This window comes from Xenopus tropicalis, chromosome 8, assembly GCF_000004195.4.
Source record: "Xenopus tropicalis strain Nigerian chromosome 8, UCB_Xtro_10.0, whole genome shotgun sequence".
In the NCBI taxonomy this organism is placed as follows: domain Eukaryota; kingdom Metazoa; phylum Chordata; class Amphibia; order Anura; family Pipidae; genus Xenopus; species Xenopus tropicalis.
In genome coordinates this window covers 133,439,987-133,461,001 of record NC_030684.2, presented here as the reverse complement: position 1 = coordinate 133,461,001, position 21,015 = coordinate 133,439,987, and the positions used below count along the sequence as shown (strand labels likewise).

The following is a 21,015-nucleotide window of genomic DNA, read 5'->3' as shown; positions in this document are numbered from 1 at the left end:
GTAGCAAATCCCGTTTCCTTGGCGCTAATAGTGCAAAATAGTAAAAAACGCCACGTATTTCCGCTAGGTCTGGCAGCTGCCTTTGCGTATACATAGGAAAAGCTTGCTGCGCAAATACTGGCGTATTTCGGCAAACGCTTGAAAAATCCCTGCTAAGGCGTTTTCTAGTGTATTTCCGCATTGTGTGGTTTGCCTCGAGTCTTTTCAAGTTATTTCTATGGATGATGATATCGGGCGTTTTTCAGCCGCTGAGAGAATTAGAAAATACGCAGCGTAAAAACGCCATGTGTGGCATCAGCCTAATATTGGGCTACATAATCAGCATTTTCAGCTCTTCTCGCCCCCAGTCTTTCAGTGCTGGTTAATAGTCCATGAAGGAAGGTCCATCATTTGCCTCTGATTCTGGTTCTCACTCCAGTGCAATCTCAGTAGGTGCCTCTTGAGTAAAGATTGATATATAACAGACAGCGGTGTTCTCACAAGTCCATAGCAACTGATTGCCTGGCTGTGGAGCACCTGCCCCCCCCCCCCTCCCTCCTTTCCTTAACGTCTTCGGCTCTTCTTCCCTTTCCAGCTAAACAATCTCCTCCAACCTCAAGCAGCATAAGAACAAAGGTTGGGTGTTCTCCTTGACCTACTGACTATGCTAAGATTATATTTATGCCTCTGGGGGTAAGCTAGTAAGATTCATTTAGATTAATATGAGTGAATTAGTGATCCACCCAAGACGAGGTTAACAAGATCTTTGGACTTCCAGGTTAACAAGATCTTTGGACTTCCAGGTTAACAAGATCTTTGGACTTCCAGGTCCCATTTCCAACCTTGAAAACGTGACCTGGAAGTCCAAAGATCTTGTTAACCTCATTCTTTGAAGACTACTCTAAAGGTGGCCATACACGGGCCGATTGTAGCTGCCAATATGGGTCCCTTGGACCAATTCAGCAACTTATTGGCCCGTGTAGGGGCAGAAACGACGGCAATGCCTGATCGATATCTGGCCTGAAATTGCGCAGATATCGATCGGGCAAGTTAAAAGATTTAGTCGGATCGGGGACCACATCAACATGCAATCCGACTGTGCCATTGCCGCCGTTAGAATTCAATCGTTTGGCCCCAGGGCCAAACAATCGAATTAGCCTAAATTCCCCCGATATCGCCCACCCATAGGTGGGGATGTCGGGAGAAGATCCGCTCACTTGGCGACCTCGCCAAGCGAGCAGATCTTAACGATCTTATAACTTAGTCGTTTGGCCAGTATGGTTGGAATCGGACGACCTGCATGACCAAATCTGGCCTTGTATGGTCAGCTTAAGCAATGTATTACAGATGTACGGCGAAACAACCACAGCAACCAATCAGAATGTTGCTTTTATTACTACATGACCCCCATATAAAAAAGGTTTACAAAGCATTGGCCAACAGGAACTGACACTTTGTATTCAGGATATTTTCTGTCGTAGTTTGCCTTTTCCATGTCTAAAATATATCTATTGCTGACTGTTCCTTCTCTTCTTCCTCAGCTTTCCAACCACGTTTCATCCAGGAGCCAACTGACCAGACGGTGGTCGCCGGACAGAAGGTGGTGCTCACGTGCGTGGTGCTCAATTACTCCGGCATCGTACAGTGGACCAAAGATGGGCTGGCCCTGGGCCTGGGGCAGAACCTGAGAAGTAAGAATCCTTCCCTTATTAGCGAGAGGTTTGTTAGCCTGTGAATGTAGCACAGAGCCTGGGGTTTCCAATCCCCTGTTACCTGTCCTCTTTCAGGAACAGGAGATACATCACGGGGGAAGCAAATGTCCTTACACCGCCCATCATTAAAGGGAGAAACATTTGCCAATGTCACATACAGAGAGGATTGGGTGCTCTGAAATGAACTTTCTTGCTCTAAAATCAGGGCTGAACAGAGAGTAGGACTGGCCAGAGTACCAGGTCTTAGTGGGACCTGGCCAAGGTCCATTCCCATCATCCCTTTCTTACTTCCACCACAGGACAATACAGGGTCGGATTGGGCCGCCGGGACACCGGCATTAAACTTACACACGCTCAGGGGAGGATGTTGGGTGGGGCACCCTGTGGGGGGTTAGGGGGGCCCCTGCGGGAGGGGTTAGGGGATGCGGCCGGCGGGAGCCCTGGTGGGCCCTGCACCCCCCAGTCCGACCCTGGGACAATATAACACCCAGTGTTGGACCCAGTCCCACTCCACCCTAGCTTTGATCCAGGCGCTCCTACCCCATCCCTGATTGGGGCCACAAGAAACCACGGTGCAAGCGGGGGGTGAAGTTTACTCCTAGGCTGGGGGAAGGTCTGCAACTGGGGTTGGGGGTCCCTGAAGAGACATCCCTGGTGGGCCCCAGACACTCCAGTCTGACCCTGATAGCACCTATGGCCTATAGCTAATTGTTGACTATTCTCCTTATATTATCTTTTCATGATGTGGCCCAAATTATTATATACAGATGGAGTTTACCCAGGTATACACTCTGCCCCGTAGAGCTTACACTCTAATTTGATTGATTGACTGTTTATATTCCATGTATATCCCGCAGATAAGCTTTGTGCAGAACATTCCTTCTCTGCATGTTTATGTAAAGACATAAGGATGGGAAATGCTTCAGGCATTCCATAACTTGACTGCCCTTTCAGTATAGAACCCCTTCCTAAGCTGGTGCTGAAATCTCCTTTCCTCCAGCCTCAGTGAAGGTTTTTTTGTCCCCAGCAACATCCTACAAGAATATATATGTCATAGGAACCATCTGGGAAGGAGTTAAGCGCCCAAAGAGCGTATCTACAGCGCGGTCCTTTTAGGGCTGATTTGCAACAAGGTATAGATCCGTTCCCTTCCCTCCCAGGGCTCTGCCACGTATCTAATACATCAGGACAGGCTCTTTAAGTCTTCCCCATCCATCAAGCGCTGCTTCTCTTCGCCCGCCGCCAGAAACCGCAAGCAGCAATTTATCCCCCCAGCCCTGCACACAGCTCAGGATTCTGCTGACTAACCAGGATTGCTCCAAATACTTCATTTTGTTGGCGTCTTGTCGACACTGTGATAGATGCCAAGGGCTTTTGCTGCTTGCAGCTTGGGAGGCACAGAATGGGGAGAGAAGATAAGGCTGGTGGAAGAGGGCCTGGGTCAGATTAAGGTGGCATTGCTTGTCTGTAGGCAGAAATCACAGAGGGCCACAGGCACCCATTGGCTGCTTGAGACTCCCAGCATCTCTACCCTCAGGGAATGATGGGACTGGTAGTTGAAGTATTTCTAACACCCTCTTTTTTGGCTTAAGCCTTGTGCATATCACTACAATATTCCCTGTAATCCTTTCACTGCAACTCCCAGTACCCTCAGCAGCAGCAGCAGAACTAAACAGGTTTGTATTTAGTTGCACTTGAAGTCACTGGGCACCCTATTGGGATGTCTGACCCCACCAACCTGAGACAGTCCCACTGGGTGGCTGGGGGCTCATGCAGAATGCAGAGGAACAAGGAATAGAATGTTCTACTCTGCTGTATTTGCAGCCCCCCCCTCCTCCTGGGACCCTCCATGGGGTCTGCTTGACATTATAATAACTCATGTAGGCACTCGCATAGAAACCTATCTACAGCATTCACTCAGCCCAGGCACTACCTACATACTCACACAGAGGCTACTCACATACTAACACACTAACAAAGAGGCTACTCACTCAGAGGGTACTCACATACTCACACACTAACAAAGAGGCTACTCACTCAGAGGGTACTCACATACTCACACAGAGGCTACTCACACAGAGGCTACTCACATACTCACACACTAACAAAGAGGCTACTTACACAGAGGCTACTCACATACTCACACAGAGGGTACTCACATACTCACACAGAGGGTACTCACATACTCACACAGAGGGTACTCACATACTCACACAGAGGGTACTCACATACTCACACAGAGGGTACTCACATACTCACACAGAGGGTACTCACACACTCACACAGAGGCTACTCACATACTCACACAGAGGCTACTCACACAGAGGCTACTCACATTCTCACACAAAGGCCACTCACATATTCACACACTAACAAAGAAGCTACTCTCAAAGAGGCTACTCACATACTCACACAGAGGCTACTCACATATTTACACAGAGGCTACTCACATACTCACACAGAGGCTACTCACATATTTACACAGAGGCTACTCACATATTTACACAGGAGCTACTCACACAGAGGCTACTCACTTATTCAGAGGCTACACGCATATTCACACAGAGGCTACTCACAGTGGCTACTCACACACACACAGAGGCTACACACATATTCACACAGAGGCTACACACACAGAGGCTACTAATACAGAGGCTACTCACATATTCACACAGAGGCTACACTGATGCCAATGCTATTATTAGGGAAAAAAGGCTATATATAGGAAGCCAGTATGTTTTCCAAAAAATCCTCCACCCTACTCACACGGGGGTTAAACTTACACCCTAACAGAGGCACAGACACCCCCACACACACACTGGTGCTGATATTCCATGCAGGGAGGAATGAGGGCTCCCCTATCAGTAGATAACACTTGCCGTTAATATACTGTACAGGCAGGGAGATCTGCATCAGGCATGTAGCATTATGTCCCAACCTGCTTTACAATGGTAATAAAATAAAAGTGCCATTCCAGCTAAAAAGGCCCAGATCCTTCCAACGCTCCACTCCGGCCAAATACTAAAACGGCAGATGATGAGTGAGGCCGGGGTGATCGATGGGGAGTGATGTCACCCCTTTGTAACACTAATTAATAGGATTGGCTGAATAGGAGCCGGCCTGCATTCACTCCACAACCAGCCTCCCCTCTGCCCCTCGGCGCCCACAACCCTCCCAATAGCAACTGCATTCACACATAACCTTAAAAAGAATTATATTTTCTTTCATTATCCAACTTTTGGAGCGAAGTTCCCCTTTAAAAAGTGAGCAAATGCAGTGTAGCAAATGCAAAAACTTCAGGTATTGATACAACTCATTAACTAATGGCTGCCCCCCCCCCCCACGCTCTACGTACACAATCTATAGTGTAAACAAAAGATAATTTGTGCACACTCAGCCGGCTATGAATTAGCCCAATGAAAAGTGTTGATTTCAGCTCTACTGGGTTCTGCCATCTTGTGTCAGCTGCCCAAACAAGCCCCGCCCTATTGTGTCCAGTGGAATTTTAGAAAACGCATGAGGGTTAATTTTCTCTACCGCCAGGTACCCTCAGCTCAGCCCTGTTACTTTTATATGTAGGAGAAGTGCCCTTGCATTTGCCCACCCTATTTTTGGGGGGGGGGGGGAGTGGGGTTTAAAGGACCAGTAACATTCAAAAGTGATTTCTGTTTTACATGTTCAAATTAGGGATGCACAGAACCCACTTTTTTGGGTTTGGTCGAACCTCCGAACTCACCCAGAAGGATTCGGCCGAATCCGAATTAATTTGGGTTCGGCCGGGAACCCAGATTCGGCCAAAACCGAATCCTTAAAAAAAGACGGGATTCGACCGAATCTGGGATTCGGTGCATCCCTAGTTCAAATGCAATGAGTGACTCCTGTGCAAGAACATTATACCCATTGTATTCTACAGAGATTATCTGTTACTTTCTATGTAAATGTGTGTTCTATTGCCCTATTTCAGTTCGAATGGCTGCCCTAAGGGTGAAGACACACGGAGCTACTAGTAGCAGCTACTTGTCACGGCTACTAAATGCCAGAAAATCCCCTGCCATAGACAATACTGAGAATTGCCTCTGCTAAAACACACATAGAGACAATTATCAGTAAATGATCAGCATTGTCTATTTTAGTAGCCACAACAAGTAGCTGCTACTAGTAGCTATGTGTGTCTTCACCCTAAGGCTACACTGTAGCAGAGCTTCTGAAGCAATTGCCAGTTCAGGGTATCAGTACAGAATGCAGAAAATGGCGGCAGTCATCGTGGCTGGCACTGAGCACTTTTATAGGCAGCTATCAGTCAGATAATCAGACTTATACTCCCTGCTGAGCCCCCCAAACATCATGGAGGCACCCATATGTGATAAATATGCACAAAAAAACACTAAATTAAGAATATAGGTTTATAAACTTTGATTCCCACAAAAGGGAGGGGCTGGAGATCAATTTAAACCAATTCTAAATAGTGTGGGACTTGGGTTTTTAAACTCAAATAAAACATTTTTCAGAGTGACGGCAACTTTTCTGCACTGCTTGTTCCGACTGCGTGTATAACTAAAGCATTTCAGCCAGGGCCATTCAATAAAAGCCAATGGCCCCTTAAGTTTGTGCCTCTTAGTGCTTTTTCTTTTGTGTCCGGGGGTTAAAGCAAATGACCCCCATGTTAATCAGAGAAGAGTGCCAGACATTGCAGGCATGGAATATGTATTCAGAACCAGCGGTGCAGGGGGTAAACAGTTATGGCTTCTGACAGCAATTACATTTACAAATAGCTTTAATTACTGGCAGTAGGTAATGAATGTATATTGGAATTTTATATATTAAATTTGCTTCCAGTGGTTGTGGATCTCCTAATAAATGAATACACTGCCCACCCGTGTACATTCTACCTGCCCTGGGGGCCCCATACATATATCCCCCCCCCCTTACTTCCAGATTTTCTCTGTTCTATGCCTGTTTCCCCCCTTTGCTAATAAATCCATTCATTTCATTCCTTTATGCTGCCTTCCATTGTCTGTTCATTCAGCACAACATTGCCACCTACAGGTCGAACAGAGGAACTGCGAGATGAGATTACATGTTGCCAAACAGCACATTTTATTTCTCACCAGGGGCTTGTAAAATAACGACTCCTTTCCTCTTGCTTTCTCCTTAGTCTGGCCTCGCTATCAGATTGTTGGAAATGTGGAGTCTGGGCAGTACAACCTGGAGATATCCAACGCCAGCATTGTGGACGATGCCAATTTTGAGTGTCAGGCCACGGAAGCCGCCCTTCGATCGCAAAAAGCCAAGCTAACCGTGCTAAGTAAGATTTTCCGCTCTACTGGGGACTGATGTATGGGATTATAAAGGGAGGGCAATATCTTTGCCCATTTGTGCTTACAGTAGAGATCATTTTGCTCTAGGGCACCCACTACCATTTCTGGGGGAGCTATAGTTCCACAACTCTCTAGGGTACAAATCTGACTTTCCTATAACATATATAGTTAGAAAACAATAATCTCCATCATTCCAGCATAGTAGTTTATAAGCATCTACATTACAACCCCATTGTGGGGGTTACACTATGGTCTAGCATGTACCATTAGAGCATTGACTCTAATGGTACATGTAGGGGCTTCCAGGTAAAGCTACAGTTGCAGCACAAATACAGCTGTATATTCCCCTATCATTCTATGTGAGTTGCACAGAGGTAGCCAGACTTACCCTGTAGGCTATACCAGTCATCCCTACTGTGAAAAACTGTGTGAATTCGGATTTATATAAAGTAGAACTGTATGGCCTACTTAGAGCAGGTAAGTCACCTTCTGTAGCATCCCCGAATGTCAGGCTCCCAGTATAACCGGGTAAGGAAGGCTCTAGGCCCTGTTCTGGGGAATGTTCTCACACCCGATGCAGTTCTGGGTTTATTCAGAGGGTGCAGCCATCCCCACCCTTTCAGCTTGCGTGGTCTGTACAATATGCAGCAAGTTTCCCTTGATTGCCAAGGACTTGCAGCGACTTGTTAGGGAGCAATCAGCAGGCACCGAGGCTTGGAAGCAGGCAGAAATCAGCCAACTCGCCCTTCTTGCTAACAATCAAAGGATAGAGTCCCCATTGTCAGGCAGCAGAACAATCAGAAGACTGTAGGAGCCTCTCTTCCATGAAATCGCTTTATTTTCCCTTCTCTGCCTTTTCTGAATTTAACAGCACCTATTCCTACACCCACAGTTCTCAGCGGCTGAGCACCCGATTAACTTAAGCAGCCCACTTGGCTATTTGTTTTTTCAACTGTGGCTCTTGGCAAGTCACCGGTACTGATTAAGCAGTGATCACCCACACTGACCAAGTAGTCATCACCTGTACTGACCAAGCAGTTATCAACTACACTGACCAAGCAGTTATCAACTACATTGCCCAAGCAGTCCTCACCTGTACTGACCAAGCAGTGATCAAAAACATTGACCAAGTAGTTATCACCCACACTGACCAAGTAGTCATTACCCACACTGACCAAGTAGTCATCACCTACACTGACCAAGCAGTCATCGGCTGTACTGACCAAGCAGTGATCACCTACACTGACCAAGCAGTCATCACCTACATTGACCAAGTAGTCATCACCTACATTGACCAAGTAGTCATCACCTGTACTGACCAAGTAGTTATTAAAAACATTGACCAAGTAGTTATCACCCACACTGACCAAGTAGTCATCACCCACACTGACCAAGCAGTCATCACCCACACTGACCAAGCAGTCATCACCCACACTGACCAAGCAGTCATCACCCACACTGACCAAGCAGTGATCACCCACACTGACCAAGCAGTGATCACCCACACTGACCAAGCAGAGATCACCCACACTGACCAAGCAGTCATCACACACACTGACCAAGCAGTGATCACCCACACTAACCAAGCAGTTATCACCTACATTGGCCAAGCAGTGATCGCCATCATTATCCAAGAGGAACAAGAGGGACAATCTGGCTTTGGCTGCAGTATACCAAAACATCTTAGTTTGCCAAGTGGTTTGTCCAACATGAAAGGCAGTTGCTCTATGCAATAAGTGTGTACTTGTCAGTGTACAGGGAGATATGGGCCTATTTGGACTTTTGTCCATGTGACAATGTAAAGTGCATGCCTTATTTTTAGTAACCAGAAAATATGATGCCAAAGTGCCCGACGCGGCCCCCCAAGGACTTTAATATAAATCAAAGTGACAATGCTGGTCAGGTGATCTAAATTAAATGTTTATGGGGGCTAATAAATAAGACAATGCTTCAGGGGACCATGTGCGAGGACCCCATTGATCAGAATGCCCACAGCGTCCCTCAGCCCCAACACAGCGGAATCCCGTAAATTACAGGTTCATCCACTAAAGATCCACATGGAAGAACTCCGGGAGAAATCACATACACAGAGATCACAGCGCATCTCATTGTACACACGCAGCCGTTCATATATCATTTCCCTCTATTGAACATGTAATTTTCAGGCGCACAATCCATATTTCAATTTAAAATAAACGCTTCTCTGCAGATTTGTAAAAGCAGCTGCACCTTGAGGGAGACGAGGAATTCTTACGATTAACCATTAGGAAACATCGGATGAGTCCATTATCTAACATTAGGGATGGCTGCATTAGAAGTGCCGGTGCATGCTGGGAGTTGCAGCTTAATAGGCTTGGGGGCCTGCTGGTCAATGATCCATGAATAACCAGGAACATCACGGTTATAAGGAGGATCCATTCATATTTTCCCTTTTATATGTAGGAATAATCTATAAATGCTCAGCCTGTTGCGTGCCCAGAACATTTCTTCTTACAAATGAGGTTGGGAGAAGCCATATTTTGTGTCGAAATGGGGCCCCTTGTATAAGAAAAAAGTACTTTTATGATGGTGGCCCTGCATCCCTGTTACATACAAGGAAATCGGCAGCCACAACATCATATTGGCCAGCTTCTTCTTTCAGCCATAGGTATCTATGGGAAGTGAGAAGTATTGTGGGCGTCACACTGAAGTCACTATAGGGTTAAATATATGTATATTGGCCGGTAAAGTTAGTGCAAGGTAAATTATTACATACCCTTTTACATAAAGTTCTTGTAACCACTCGTTCTTGAACCAGTTCCTCCACTGTCCATTTAAACTCATGTAAAGTGTTAAGATGGGCATCAAAGATGTGCTGGAGGTGGGTGACCAGTGTCGGACCGGGGTGCCAAGGGCCCACCAGAAAACCTTAGACCTTTCCTCTATTTCTTCTGTTCCTTCTCATATAGAATTGAGTAATGGCCATAGTGTAGGCATACAAGGCAAATTGTTGGGTGAGCAGGGGGGCCCACTGACACCTGGGCCCACCGGGAGTTTTCCTGGTATCTTGGTGGGCCAGTCCGACACTGTGGGTGACCTCCTATTATTGGCCCAGTCAAGGGAAAGGTAGAAACCTATGAGATAAATTGGCTGTTCCATACATGCCCTATGGGTGAATTTGTACCCAGTACAACCTCTGCAGAATGAGGCATTAATATCTACAGAGATTTCAACGTTGGCACTTCTTTCTCATGTTCTCCTAGTTCCTCCCGAAGATCCAGTGATAGAAGGAGGCCCGGAAATCCTGCTCAGGGCTGGCACACCGACCAACCTGACATGTCGCGCTAACAGTGCCAAGCCCCCAGCATCGATTGTTTGGTTTCGAGACGGCAACCAGCAGGCCGGAGATGTCTACAGTACAGTGAGTAGCCCAAGGCCAAGAGTGTGTCTCTTGCTTCATCCTTATTGTACAAAGCTTTGTTCTCCCCTTAAAAACCTCCCCTGTTTATTATATTCAGCCTTCCAGCAGTCACGCTGGCCTCGGAAAGCACAAGAGGTTTTGATCTGTTCGGTGGAGCCAACATAAAAGGTCTTTGTAGATATTGCTGTCTTCTTTACTTCCAAAGAAAGGCCTCCGAGGTGGTCAGGCCCCATTGTTGGAGCTTGTAACAATATGCCTTTGTTGCATCCAACCTTGGCTGCTTGACTCTTTGTAGCACATTATTGTAACGGTACAAACCCGGCTCGCTGTTATAGAATAACCTGTTTGTAATGTACATCGGTATTTTTAAGTCTGTCTTGCAATGAACACCAGCTCTGTATTTATATTGGTCGTGATAATGCTGAGTGCATTCTAGCGCATGAAAAAAGTCATGCAGAAAATCCACCAGCTACTGTATCGGGGTGGGATATCTGTAAACACACAAACACGCGAGGGTAACATATTTCAGCTACTTGTTGGTACGTCTATGTATGTCAGTATTTACCACCAGCCTTCTTCTTACAGGAGGTACTCGCTGATGGGAAAAGGGCAACCACAGTAAGCTATCTGTTGATCAGCCCGACGGATCAAGACATTGGCCGGGTGTTCACGTGCAGGACATCCAATGAAGCCATCCCATCTGGAAAGGAGACCTCTGTCAAACTGAATGTCCACCGTAAGTCAACTGTTACCACAGGATCCATCACTCATCTCCATTATGCTCCTCTATGTTCCACTCTTTTCTTCTCATAATATTTCTTTTTACACTCTTCTGTTCCTCATTCTCTATTGTTTACTCCATTTCTTTTTTCATACTGATATCCCAACAGCCTACTACTACAAAGAAAAGGATGCTGTGACTCCTAAAAACCCTCAACAAAAGACAGCAGGCACCTCCACGTATATATAACCTCTATCCAGACAGGCTCTAGAGTCGGGTTGAGTAGTACTTCCACCCACAGCAGTATTTCTTGGCCCAGAACCCCAACAGCTAGCCCCCACAACTCTTCCTCCCACTGCCAATGCCACACACTCAACCCCCATTTCTCACTGGTTTGCCTGCTCACTTTACCTCTGCCCAGGCCTACAACTCTGCTGGAACTGCCACCTCCCAACTGTGTACTAGGTACGTTCTTACCCTGCCTACCACTAGTTCTGCCCCTGGTTGGCTCACATTCACTCACAGCAAGACACAGCCATAGACATGAAAAAAATCCAACATCACTGGTGATAAATAGGCCCCTCAATGTCTGCTTTAACAGTCAACCTAAAAAGATCCAATGCCTTTAAAGGGAAATAAATCACAGCTGCTTAGAACTGTCCTACATGAGCAGTGAGGTTGAGATCAGTCCAACTGCCTGACCAAACCTGGCCATGTATGGGCACCTTTACTCTCTTTGAGTCTTTATCAAGACTCTCATTCAATAATGTGAGACAAAGCCTTTTCCAGACAGGCACATAAGTAGTAGAAGATGCCCCCCCGCGCAAGCACAAAATCTGAAGATAACTTTATAAACAGTAAAGTAAATCAATCTTTGAGGGACATGCACCTTTATTAGGGAGATAAAAATCACACTTTCTGATCAACCCACAGGCAATAATTATCCAAAAGAACACACTGCTCCAATGTACTCGGTACATGTATTAAACCCTCCCCGTTTCCCAACTGACCTTCCTTAGCTTTCTCATTGATTCTCCTGCCTGCTCTCTCTGCACCAGTGATTATCGGCTGCCTGAGAAACAGCCTCCTCGTGTCTAAAGTGTTTGGATGCTCTGCTGATTAGTTTCCCTTATGACAGATACACAATATACAAGGAGACTGATTTACTTTTTTTTCGTTGTTTCCCCACTGAAATCTTTTATATAATCTATAAGGCATCAAAAAAATACAGGTAAATAGATATTTTATTTTCTCTCCCAAGAGACTCTTCTAGTCACTCTAAATCTAAGCTACTTTGCAAGCTACCATCATGACGTTGTACTACATGTCACTGTTTGGGTTGAAGACTTCCCCTGTTTGGTGCCTATAGAGTGTTCTAGTCCATCCTACTTGGGTTAAAGACTTCCAACCCCATCCCCTTTGAGCTGCCATCAGAACGTTCTACTCCAGGAGACTGCATCAGACCTCCTGTCCCCGTCCTCTCTCTGTTAGAATGTTCTGGTCTATTTGAATAAAGACCATACACCCTTCCTTGTAAGTATTCTCCAGAAGGTCTTATTTCATTCCCCAACTTGAGTTACAGACTAACTAATCATCAGTTTTCCATTCGCTACTATAAGAGTTTTCTATATGAAAAAGGCTCATTCCCCTGTCCCCTGTAAGTCCAACCCACTTCTTTAGTTATAAACCCTATAATAATGCTGACCATTGGGGAGAGGACACCATGAACACACCATAGATGTCCTCAAGTGGGTTTTTTTTAAGAGGCCCAAGACATAGCTGGACAAGGCAGGCCTTGAATTGGGCCTAATACACCATCCAATTAACTCAGGGATCCCCAACCTTTCTTACTCGTGAGTCACAGTCAAATGTAAAAAGACTTGGGGAGCAACACAAGCACCATAAAAGTTCATGGAGGAGCCAAATAAGGGCTGTGATTGGCTATTAGGGGCCTCTATGCACCCTATCAGCTTACAGGGGCTTTATTTGGTAGGAAATCTTGTTTTTATTCAACCAAAACTTGCCCCCAAGTCAGGAATTCAAAAATAACTCCCTGGTTTGGGGGCACTGAGAGCAACGTGTTGCCCTGAGCTACTGGTTGGGGATCACTGAATCAGCTGATGACTTGGCAGCTTATATGCATTCTCTCCTTTACTCATCACTTTCTTCTCCTAGTCTTCTTACAATTCTCTCTACACTTTTCCTACTTTTATAACTTCTTTCCCATTCTTACTTTTGCTTCTCTTCTATTTTCCTACTTCATTTCCCCATTATTATCATCTTCTCCTTCCTCCTTCCCTCCTTTCCTCCTTCCCTCCTTCCCTCCTTTCCCTACTTCTTTTGCTGTGCTTCTCTCCTACTCCTCATTCTCGACTTGTTAGGCATTTTTCTTCTCTGCGGTCTGTCTTCCTTCCCTGCTTCATTTTGCCATTCTCTCATTAACATAAGACAATCAAGAAGGAGAAAGGGAAAGCAGCCTTAATGTGCAGTGCCAGCTGTGTATAGAAGTCACTATCTGCATAGCCGGCATGGCTGTGTGGCTTAAAAGACCATTTAGTTAATGGCATTTATCTAACCCGGGCTTATTTTGCATTCACAGCAACAATGCCGAGTGAATTCCGATGAGGGAAGCGCCACAGTACATCTCTTTGATAGTGATTTAAGATATTCCTAGCTATTTATCACTTGCATGTATCAAATCTCAGTCAAAGGGATTCTAATCGATTCTTTTTTTATGTCTTTTTATGTCTTCTGCCTTTAAAGACACATAGTTATGAGGGCCTCATCCATCTATATGGGGCACATTGCTTTAACCCTATAACAGCCTCCTCTTCAGTATCTCTCAGTCCCGTTCTGTCTCATTCCTTCACAGATTTACAATACCACAGATAATATACATTTTCTTCTATTAAATGTCACATTATTAACCTTCTGATCCATGTGCTTTCTCTTCAGATCCGCCGACTGTAACACTGTCCATTCATCCCCAAACCGTACAGGAGGGGGAGCGGGTGCGATTTACCTGCAGCGCCACTGCCAACCCAGAGATTAAAGGCTACAGGTCAGAAAATGCTTTTTTCTCCCATATTCTTTTCCTCTTACCATTGTGTTTTTCAGTCCTTGAAAGCCACTGTACTATATGATTCTTTCTGGTGAGCCCTTAATTGTCAAAACATGTAACCGAGTTCTTAAAGGGAAACTCCAGCTTCCAAATCAATATTTGTTAAAGAGCCCCACACAACACAGAAACCCCTAATATCCCTATCCCTGGGATCTGTTCCTTCAAAACTATGAATAAATAATATTTTTATATGCTGAAATACAGCAGCAACAGAACGGGGCCTGGCAGGGGAGGAGGGACTAAAATACTGATGTTACAAACTAGGGATGCACCGAATCCCAGATTCGGTTTGGGATTCGGCCGAATCTGGGCTTTTTTTTAAGGATTTGGTTTCGGCTGGTCCCGGCTGAACCGAATCCGAATGATCAGAAATTAGCATATGCTAATTAGCATTCGGAAAGGGTTAAATTGGCAGGTGAAAAAAATTCACTGCTGCATGCGCAGCGATTTTTAACCCCTTCCGATCCTGATTAACACATGTTAATTAGGATTCGGATCGGGATTCGGCCGAATCTTTCAGTGTGGGTTCGGGATTCGGCCGAATCTTTCAGTGTGGGTTCGGGATTCGGCCGAATCTTTCAGTGTGGGTTCGGGAGCTTGGCCGAACCCAAAAAAGTGGGTTTGGTGCATCCCTATTACAAACTGTAACCTTTCCACAGCTTACAGACAGCAGGCAGGAACTACATAACCCACAATGCATTGCACTGGGATGTTCCTTTCCTTATTGACATCACATGTGCAGGGAATTGTGGGATTGGGAGGATGCAGGCTGAGGACAGGCGACTACTGTTACATTCTATTTGAGTCACAACAGGGGGCGTGGCTTAGGGAACTGTTCAAACCATATTATTATATTAAAAATCATATTTTCTAACTGATGTATATTGCAAAGTTGTTTGAAGTTATTTCTTCAAAAAGCTTAACTTGTGCGTGGGTGGAGTTCCCCTTTAAGGTTGCAATGATGTCACAAAAGCAAATAAAACTGACCTCTGCAGCCAAATTTATTTGGATAAATAAAAAAAGGCTGTGAACAAACAGAACTAACCTTCCACTGCAGCCACTCTCATTCTAACAAATGCAAACAGCTGTGAACAAACAGAACCACCATTTCACTCCTGCAAAATTCATTTGACTAAATGTAAAGGCATTGAACAAACAGAAGAAACCTTCCTCTGCCACCACATTAATTTTAATAAATTAAAAAAAAAAATGTGAACAAACAGAACAAACCTCCTGCTGCAGCCAAATTCATTGTAATATATAAAAGAAGGCTTGACTTCTGGTTTGCTGTTCTCTAGTGGCGATTGCCCACCGGGAGTATATGCTCTAAAAGCCTGGAGCATAACCACTTTAGTGGGGTTATGTAACTAAAGGCAGTAAGACTGCCCTGAAGCAGTAACTCATAGCAACCAATCAGCAGGAAGCATTTACAGGTCACCTGTTTAAAACTTAACGTTTGTTGGTATGGGTTACTGCCCCCAGGCAAATGTGGTGACTTTTATTACATATAGGGGTAAGTCTGAATTCTCCATCACAACTCCAATGTAGTACTGTTTATAGATGTGGGGTTCTAAACTGGATGGAGTCATAGCAAGTTCATTCATTAGGGGGTGCAGTCCTTTCTGTAGATGGGAAGCAGCAGTGAAGAGGACCCCTGGTTTAACTATAGGGTTCCTTTGTGCTTGTTAACTCTTGCACTAGATAGGGAATACAGGTATGGGATCCCTTATCCGGAAACCTGTTATCCAGAAAGTTCAAAATTATGGAAAGGCCATCTCCCATAGACTCCATTATAAGCAAATAATTCTAATTTTTAGAAATTATTTCCTTTTTCTCTGTAATAATAAAACAGTAACTGTACTTGATCCCAACTAAGATATAATTACCCCTTATTGGGGGCAGAACAGCCCTATTGGGTTTATTTAATGGTTAAATGATTCCCTTTTCTCTGTAATAATAAAACAGTAACTGTACTTGATCCCAACTAAGATATAATTACCCCTTATTGGGGGCAGAACAGCCCTATTGGGTTTATTTAATGGTTAAATGATTCCCTTTTCTCTGCAATAATAAAACAGTACCTGTACTTGATCCCAACTAAGATATAATTACCCCTTATTGGGGGCAGAACAGCCCTATTGGGTTTATTTAATGGTTAAATGATTCCCTTTCTCTGCAATAATAAAACAGTACCTGTACTTGATCCCAACTAAGATATAATTACCCCTTATTGGGGCAGAACAGCCCTATTGGGTTTATTTCATGGTTAAATGATTCCCTTTTCTCTGTAATAATAAAACAGTACCTGTACTTGATCCCAACTAAGATATAATTACCCCTTATTGGGGCAGAACAGCCCTATTGGGTTTATTTCATGGTTAAATGATTCCTTTTTCTCTGTAATAATAAAACAGTACCTGTACTTGATCCCAACTAAGATATAATTACCCCTTATTGGGGGCAGAACAACCCTATTGGGTTTATTTAATGGTTAAATGATTCCCTTTTCTCTGTAATAATAAAACAGTACCTGTACTTGATCCCAACTAAGATATAATTACCCCTTATTGGGGGCAGAACAACCCTATTGGGTTTATTTAATGGTTAAATGATTCCCTTTTCTCTGTAATAATAAAACAGTACCTGTACTTGATCCCAACTAAGATATAATTACCCCTTATTGGGGCAGAACAGCCCTATTGGGTTTATTTAATGGTTAAATGATTCCCTTTTCTCTGTAATAATAAAACAGTACCTGTACTTGATCCCAACTAAGATATAATTACCCCTTATTGGGGCAGAACAGCCCTATTGGGTTTATTTAATGGTTAAATGATTCCCTTTTCTCTGTAATAATAAAACAGTACCTGTACTTGATCCCAACTAAGATATAATTACCCCTTATTGGGGGCAGAACAGCCCTATTGGGTTTATTTCATGGTTAAATGATTCCCTTTTCTCTGTAATAATAAAACAGTACCTGTACTTGATCCCAACTAAGATATAATTACCCCTTATTGGGGCAGAACAGCCCCATTGGGTTTATTTCATGGTTAAATGATTCCCTTTTCTCTGTAATAATAAAACAGTACCTGTACTTGATCCCAACTAAGATATAATTACCCCTTATTGGGGCAGAACAGCCCTATTGGGTTTATTTCATGGTTAAATGATTCCCTTTTCTCTGTAATAATAAAACAGTACCTGTACTTGATTCCAACTAAGATATAATTACCCCTTATTGGGGGCAGAACAGCCCTATTGGGTTTATTTAATGGTTAAATGATTCCCTTTTCTCTGTAATAATAAAACAGTACCTGTACTTGATCCCAACTAAGATATAATTACCCCTTATTGGGGGCAGAACAGCCCTATTGGGTTTATTTAATGGTTAAATGATTCCCTTTTCTCTGTAATAATAAAACAGTACCTGTACTTGATCCCAACTAAGATATCCTACTGTACAGCGCTGGGTAAATAAGTAGTAGTTTATAAATAAAGATATACATACATACCCCTGTGGGGCCTGCCCGTTCCAGCCAGACACTGACTGATTATAACTGCTTAACCTTGTGGCAGTGGAATGGCCGGCAGCCCGGGGTCAGTAGAAATCAGCCCTTTCATAAAATCCGCCGCCGACTGCTGACTTTCTCGCCGTGTGAGAGTCGAGCCTGACTGTCTATTAGACACCTTATCGGAGGAATTTAATGCCTTTTTATTTTATAGTCCTGTTTACTGCCAACTGCTTCTGTTTTACAATCGTGCATATTTAAACCAAACGGGTGTATTAATGTTTTATTTATCGCTCCTTTCAAAAAGGGGCTCTTATCCTGCGTGTGTTTGTGTTCCACGCTGTAAGTCTGGCTCAGCAATGTGTTGGGGGGTTATAGAGGCTGCCATAGTCTAATCCAATTCTAAACATCTTGTAGATAAAAAGTGGCAAGGTGTATAAACATGTTCAATCCGTGCCCGCTGCTCAGGCTAAAGGGATGCTATCGTCTCATCATCTCCCATTTCATAATGCCCTTTAAATCTCAGAAGCACAGTGCTTTTATTAGCTCGGCTTTACTTTGCTTTGCTACTTCCAACGCAGTGGCCAATCAAAGAAAGGGTAAGAAGGGTAGCGAGTGTGAATGGCCGGAATATGAATGCTACTCCTCGTGATCGTGAATACTGCACTGCCCAATGCAGACAGCAATGTATTCGTCAGGAGAACTCAGGTTTTTGCGCTACTTTGTGGCTGTTCATCAACGATGAGGTGCAAAGTGCAAAAATCATGGTGGACCGAGGCTATTTTATAAACTTTGCACCTTACACATAGTAAACAGCACCCTATTGCTTAGTCCAGTGATCCCCGTATTGCTCACCACCCCCTTTTTATGTTGCTCCCAGTAGGTGCCCATTTTGGAGACAAGTTTTTGAAGAACAGAAATGCAGTTTTACTCCAAATAGAGCCTCCTGCAGGCCTACAGCCCACATGGGGTTACCAAATAGCCAATCACAGCCCTTATTTGGCATCCCCATAGAACCTTTGTCATGCTTGTGTGACTCAACAACACTTTTTTCACATCTAAGTGTGGCTTATGAGTATAACAGGTTGGGGATCCTTGGTCTAGCCAGCAGAGGTCTGTAACCCATTATGGGCAAGGTGTAAAGTGCAAAAATCATGGTGGACGAGGCTGTTTTATAAACTTTGCACCTTACACATAGTAAACAGCACCCTATTGTCTAGTCCAATGATCCCTGTATTGCTCACCACTCTCTTTTATGTTGCTCCCAGTAGGTGCCCATTTTGAAATTTCTGGTGAAAAAAGTTTTTGAAGAACAGAAATGCAGTTCTTCTCCAAATGGAGCCTCCTGCAGGCTTACAGCCCACATGGGGTTACCAAATAGCCAATCACAGCCCTTATTTGGCATCCCCAAAGAACCTTTTAATGCTTGTGTGGCTCAACAATGCTTTTTACATCTGACTGTGGCTTATGAGTATAAAAGGTTGGGGATCCTTGGTCTAGCCCAGTGGTGGGCAAACTTATTAGTCAACTAAGCCAAATCAACAAAACAGCGATTGAAATTTCTGTTGAGAGACAAATTTTTTGCAGACTGTCATGCATGAAACGAGCGAGCCTCCCCTGACCTGTGTATCCCACGCCCCACATTTTCCATATCCCAAAGACCACCCCCTCCTGCTGATTTTTGCTACGGGCAACGAAAATGCGATCACACTGTACATGCAAGCCCGCACCTGGAAGAGCCAAATTCAAGGGGCTAAAAAACCACAGTTTGCCCACCACTGGTCTAGCCAATAGAGGTCTGTAACCCATTATGGGCAAACGGACACTATTATTAGACTACAAAAGAGAGAGCTGAGTTTGAAGATGAGTGGTTAGAGCAAGTCCTCTCCATTCCATTCTGTTTAAAGAATAATATTCTCTTACTTACTCACTTATGTCTACCTGGGAATGTTTCTGTAGGTGGGCCAAGGGTGGCATGATCATCGAGTCGGCAAGGGACAGCAGTTACGAGACACAAGTGGATTACTCCTTCTTCACGGAACCAGTTTCATGCGAGGTGCACAATGAAGTGGGCAGCACAAACGTCAGTACGCTGGTGGACGTGCAGTGTAAGCTTTTAAGTTACTCTGTATGGGAGCAAGGGAGGGGGGTGGTTTAAATATAAGTATGTGCCAAATGTCCTCAAGCAAAGCCAAGTTCAAAAAGACAGGAGATCAACGGTTCTAGATTTCCAATTATTCCCTTGAAGAGCGAGCTCCATATTTCCGTGATACAAAATGTTTCAGTAATTGATCAGAAACACAAGGGGTACAAGTGACTTTGGGCATTAAAGTTACCAGCTGCCCTAAACATCTTGCGCAGGCCCTAAATTAATTGGCATGGACACCTCAGTCTTAGGGTCATCTAGAACTTCCTTTCTTCTCTCACTAGATATAAAAGAGGAAATTGGGTGTTTTTAGTTATGGGAAACTGCACATTTCTGATCCATTAAAAACATATCCTTTATTCTTTTGATGCCAGTGAGGGAATCTAATCCTCTAGTGATAAGCTTTTGATTTATAGTACGCTCTTGGTTTAGTAATAACGATGGACATGAATAAATAATGAGCAATACCCCTGACACAGGATGGGAATTTCTATTTTGAGAGCCAGTGACTGCCTCAGTGAGATTTTTTTTTCCCCACTTGATGTGGCTGCCTGGGGATCAAACTAATGAGATTCTCTTTTTTCTCTCAGTCGCACCACGCGTCGTGGTGGAGCCAAAGCCTACAACCACAGACATGGGATCGGACGTAACCTTGACTTGTATTTGGGCTGGTAACCCTCCACTTACTTTGACTTGGACGAAGAAGGGATCAAACATGGTAGGTTTAGCAGGGTAATCATATATATTTTTTCTCATAAATGAGAGACTACAAAGACCTTCCCAGATCTCACCAACAGCGATCAGCAATTAGTTCTGAACAGTCTACTAAGTTAGAAAATGACATTGTAGCAGCTGGTAATTTAGTATCAGTGTTTGTTAATCATTCTCATGATGTATTAGGTCAGAGATGTGCAACCACTGACTTTTGCGATGTCGTTCAACTACATCTTCCACCTCAGCAACTGTTGAAGACACCAATGCATTAAACCTTAACCAACCAATATAGGTTTGTTAATGATCAATTATGGGTGCAAGGAGTCAAAGGTCAACACATAACCTTTGTTTAGAATGTCAGCAGTAGATATGTAGTGGATACAGCAGGTTTG

General features: G+C 44.1%; 1 protein-coding gene across 1 annotated transcript in view; it reads left to right on the top strand.

Annotated features, from left to right (window-relative positions):
* kirrel1 (kirre like nephrin family adhesion molecule 1) overlaps positions 1–21,015 on the top strand; it is a 171,910-nt gene that overhangs the window by 133,581 nt on the left and 17,314 nt on the right. Inside the window, exons 3-9 of the mRNA XM_012953202.3 lie at positions 1,521–1,670; positions 6,847–6,996; positions 10,252–10,409; positions 10,995–11,145; positions 14,086–14,191; positions 19,723–19,871; positions 20,500–20,627. Coding sequence (XP_012808656.1) covers positions 1,521–1,670; positions 6,847–6,996; positions 10,252–10,409; positions 10,995–11,145; positions 14,086–14,191; positions 19,723–19,871; positions 20,500–20,627 — 992 coding nt within the window. The remainder of the gene's footprint in view (positions 1–1,520; positions 1,671–6,846; positions 6,997–10,251; positions 10,410–10,994; positions 11,146–14,085; positions 14,192–19,722; positions 19,872–20,499; positions 20,628–21,015) is intronic.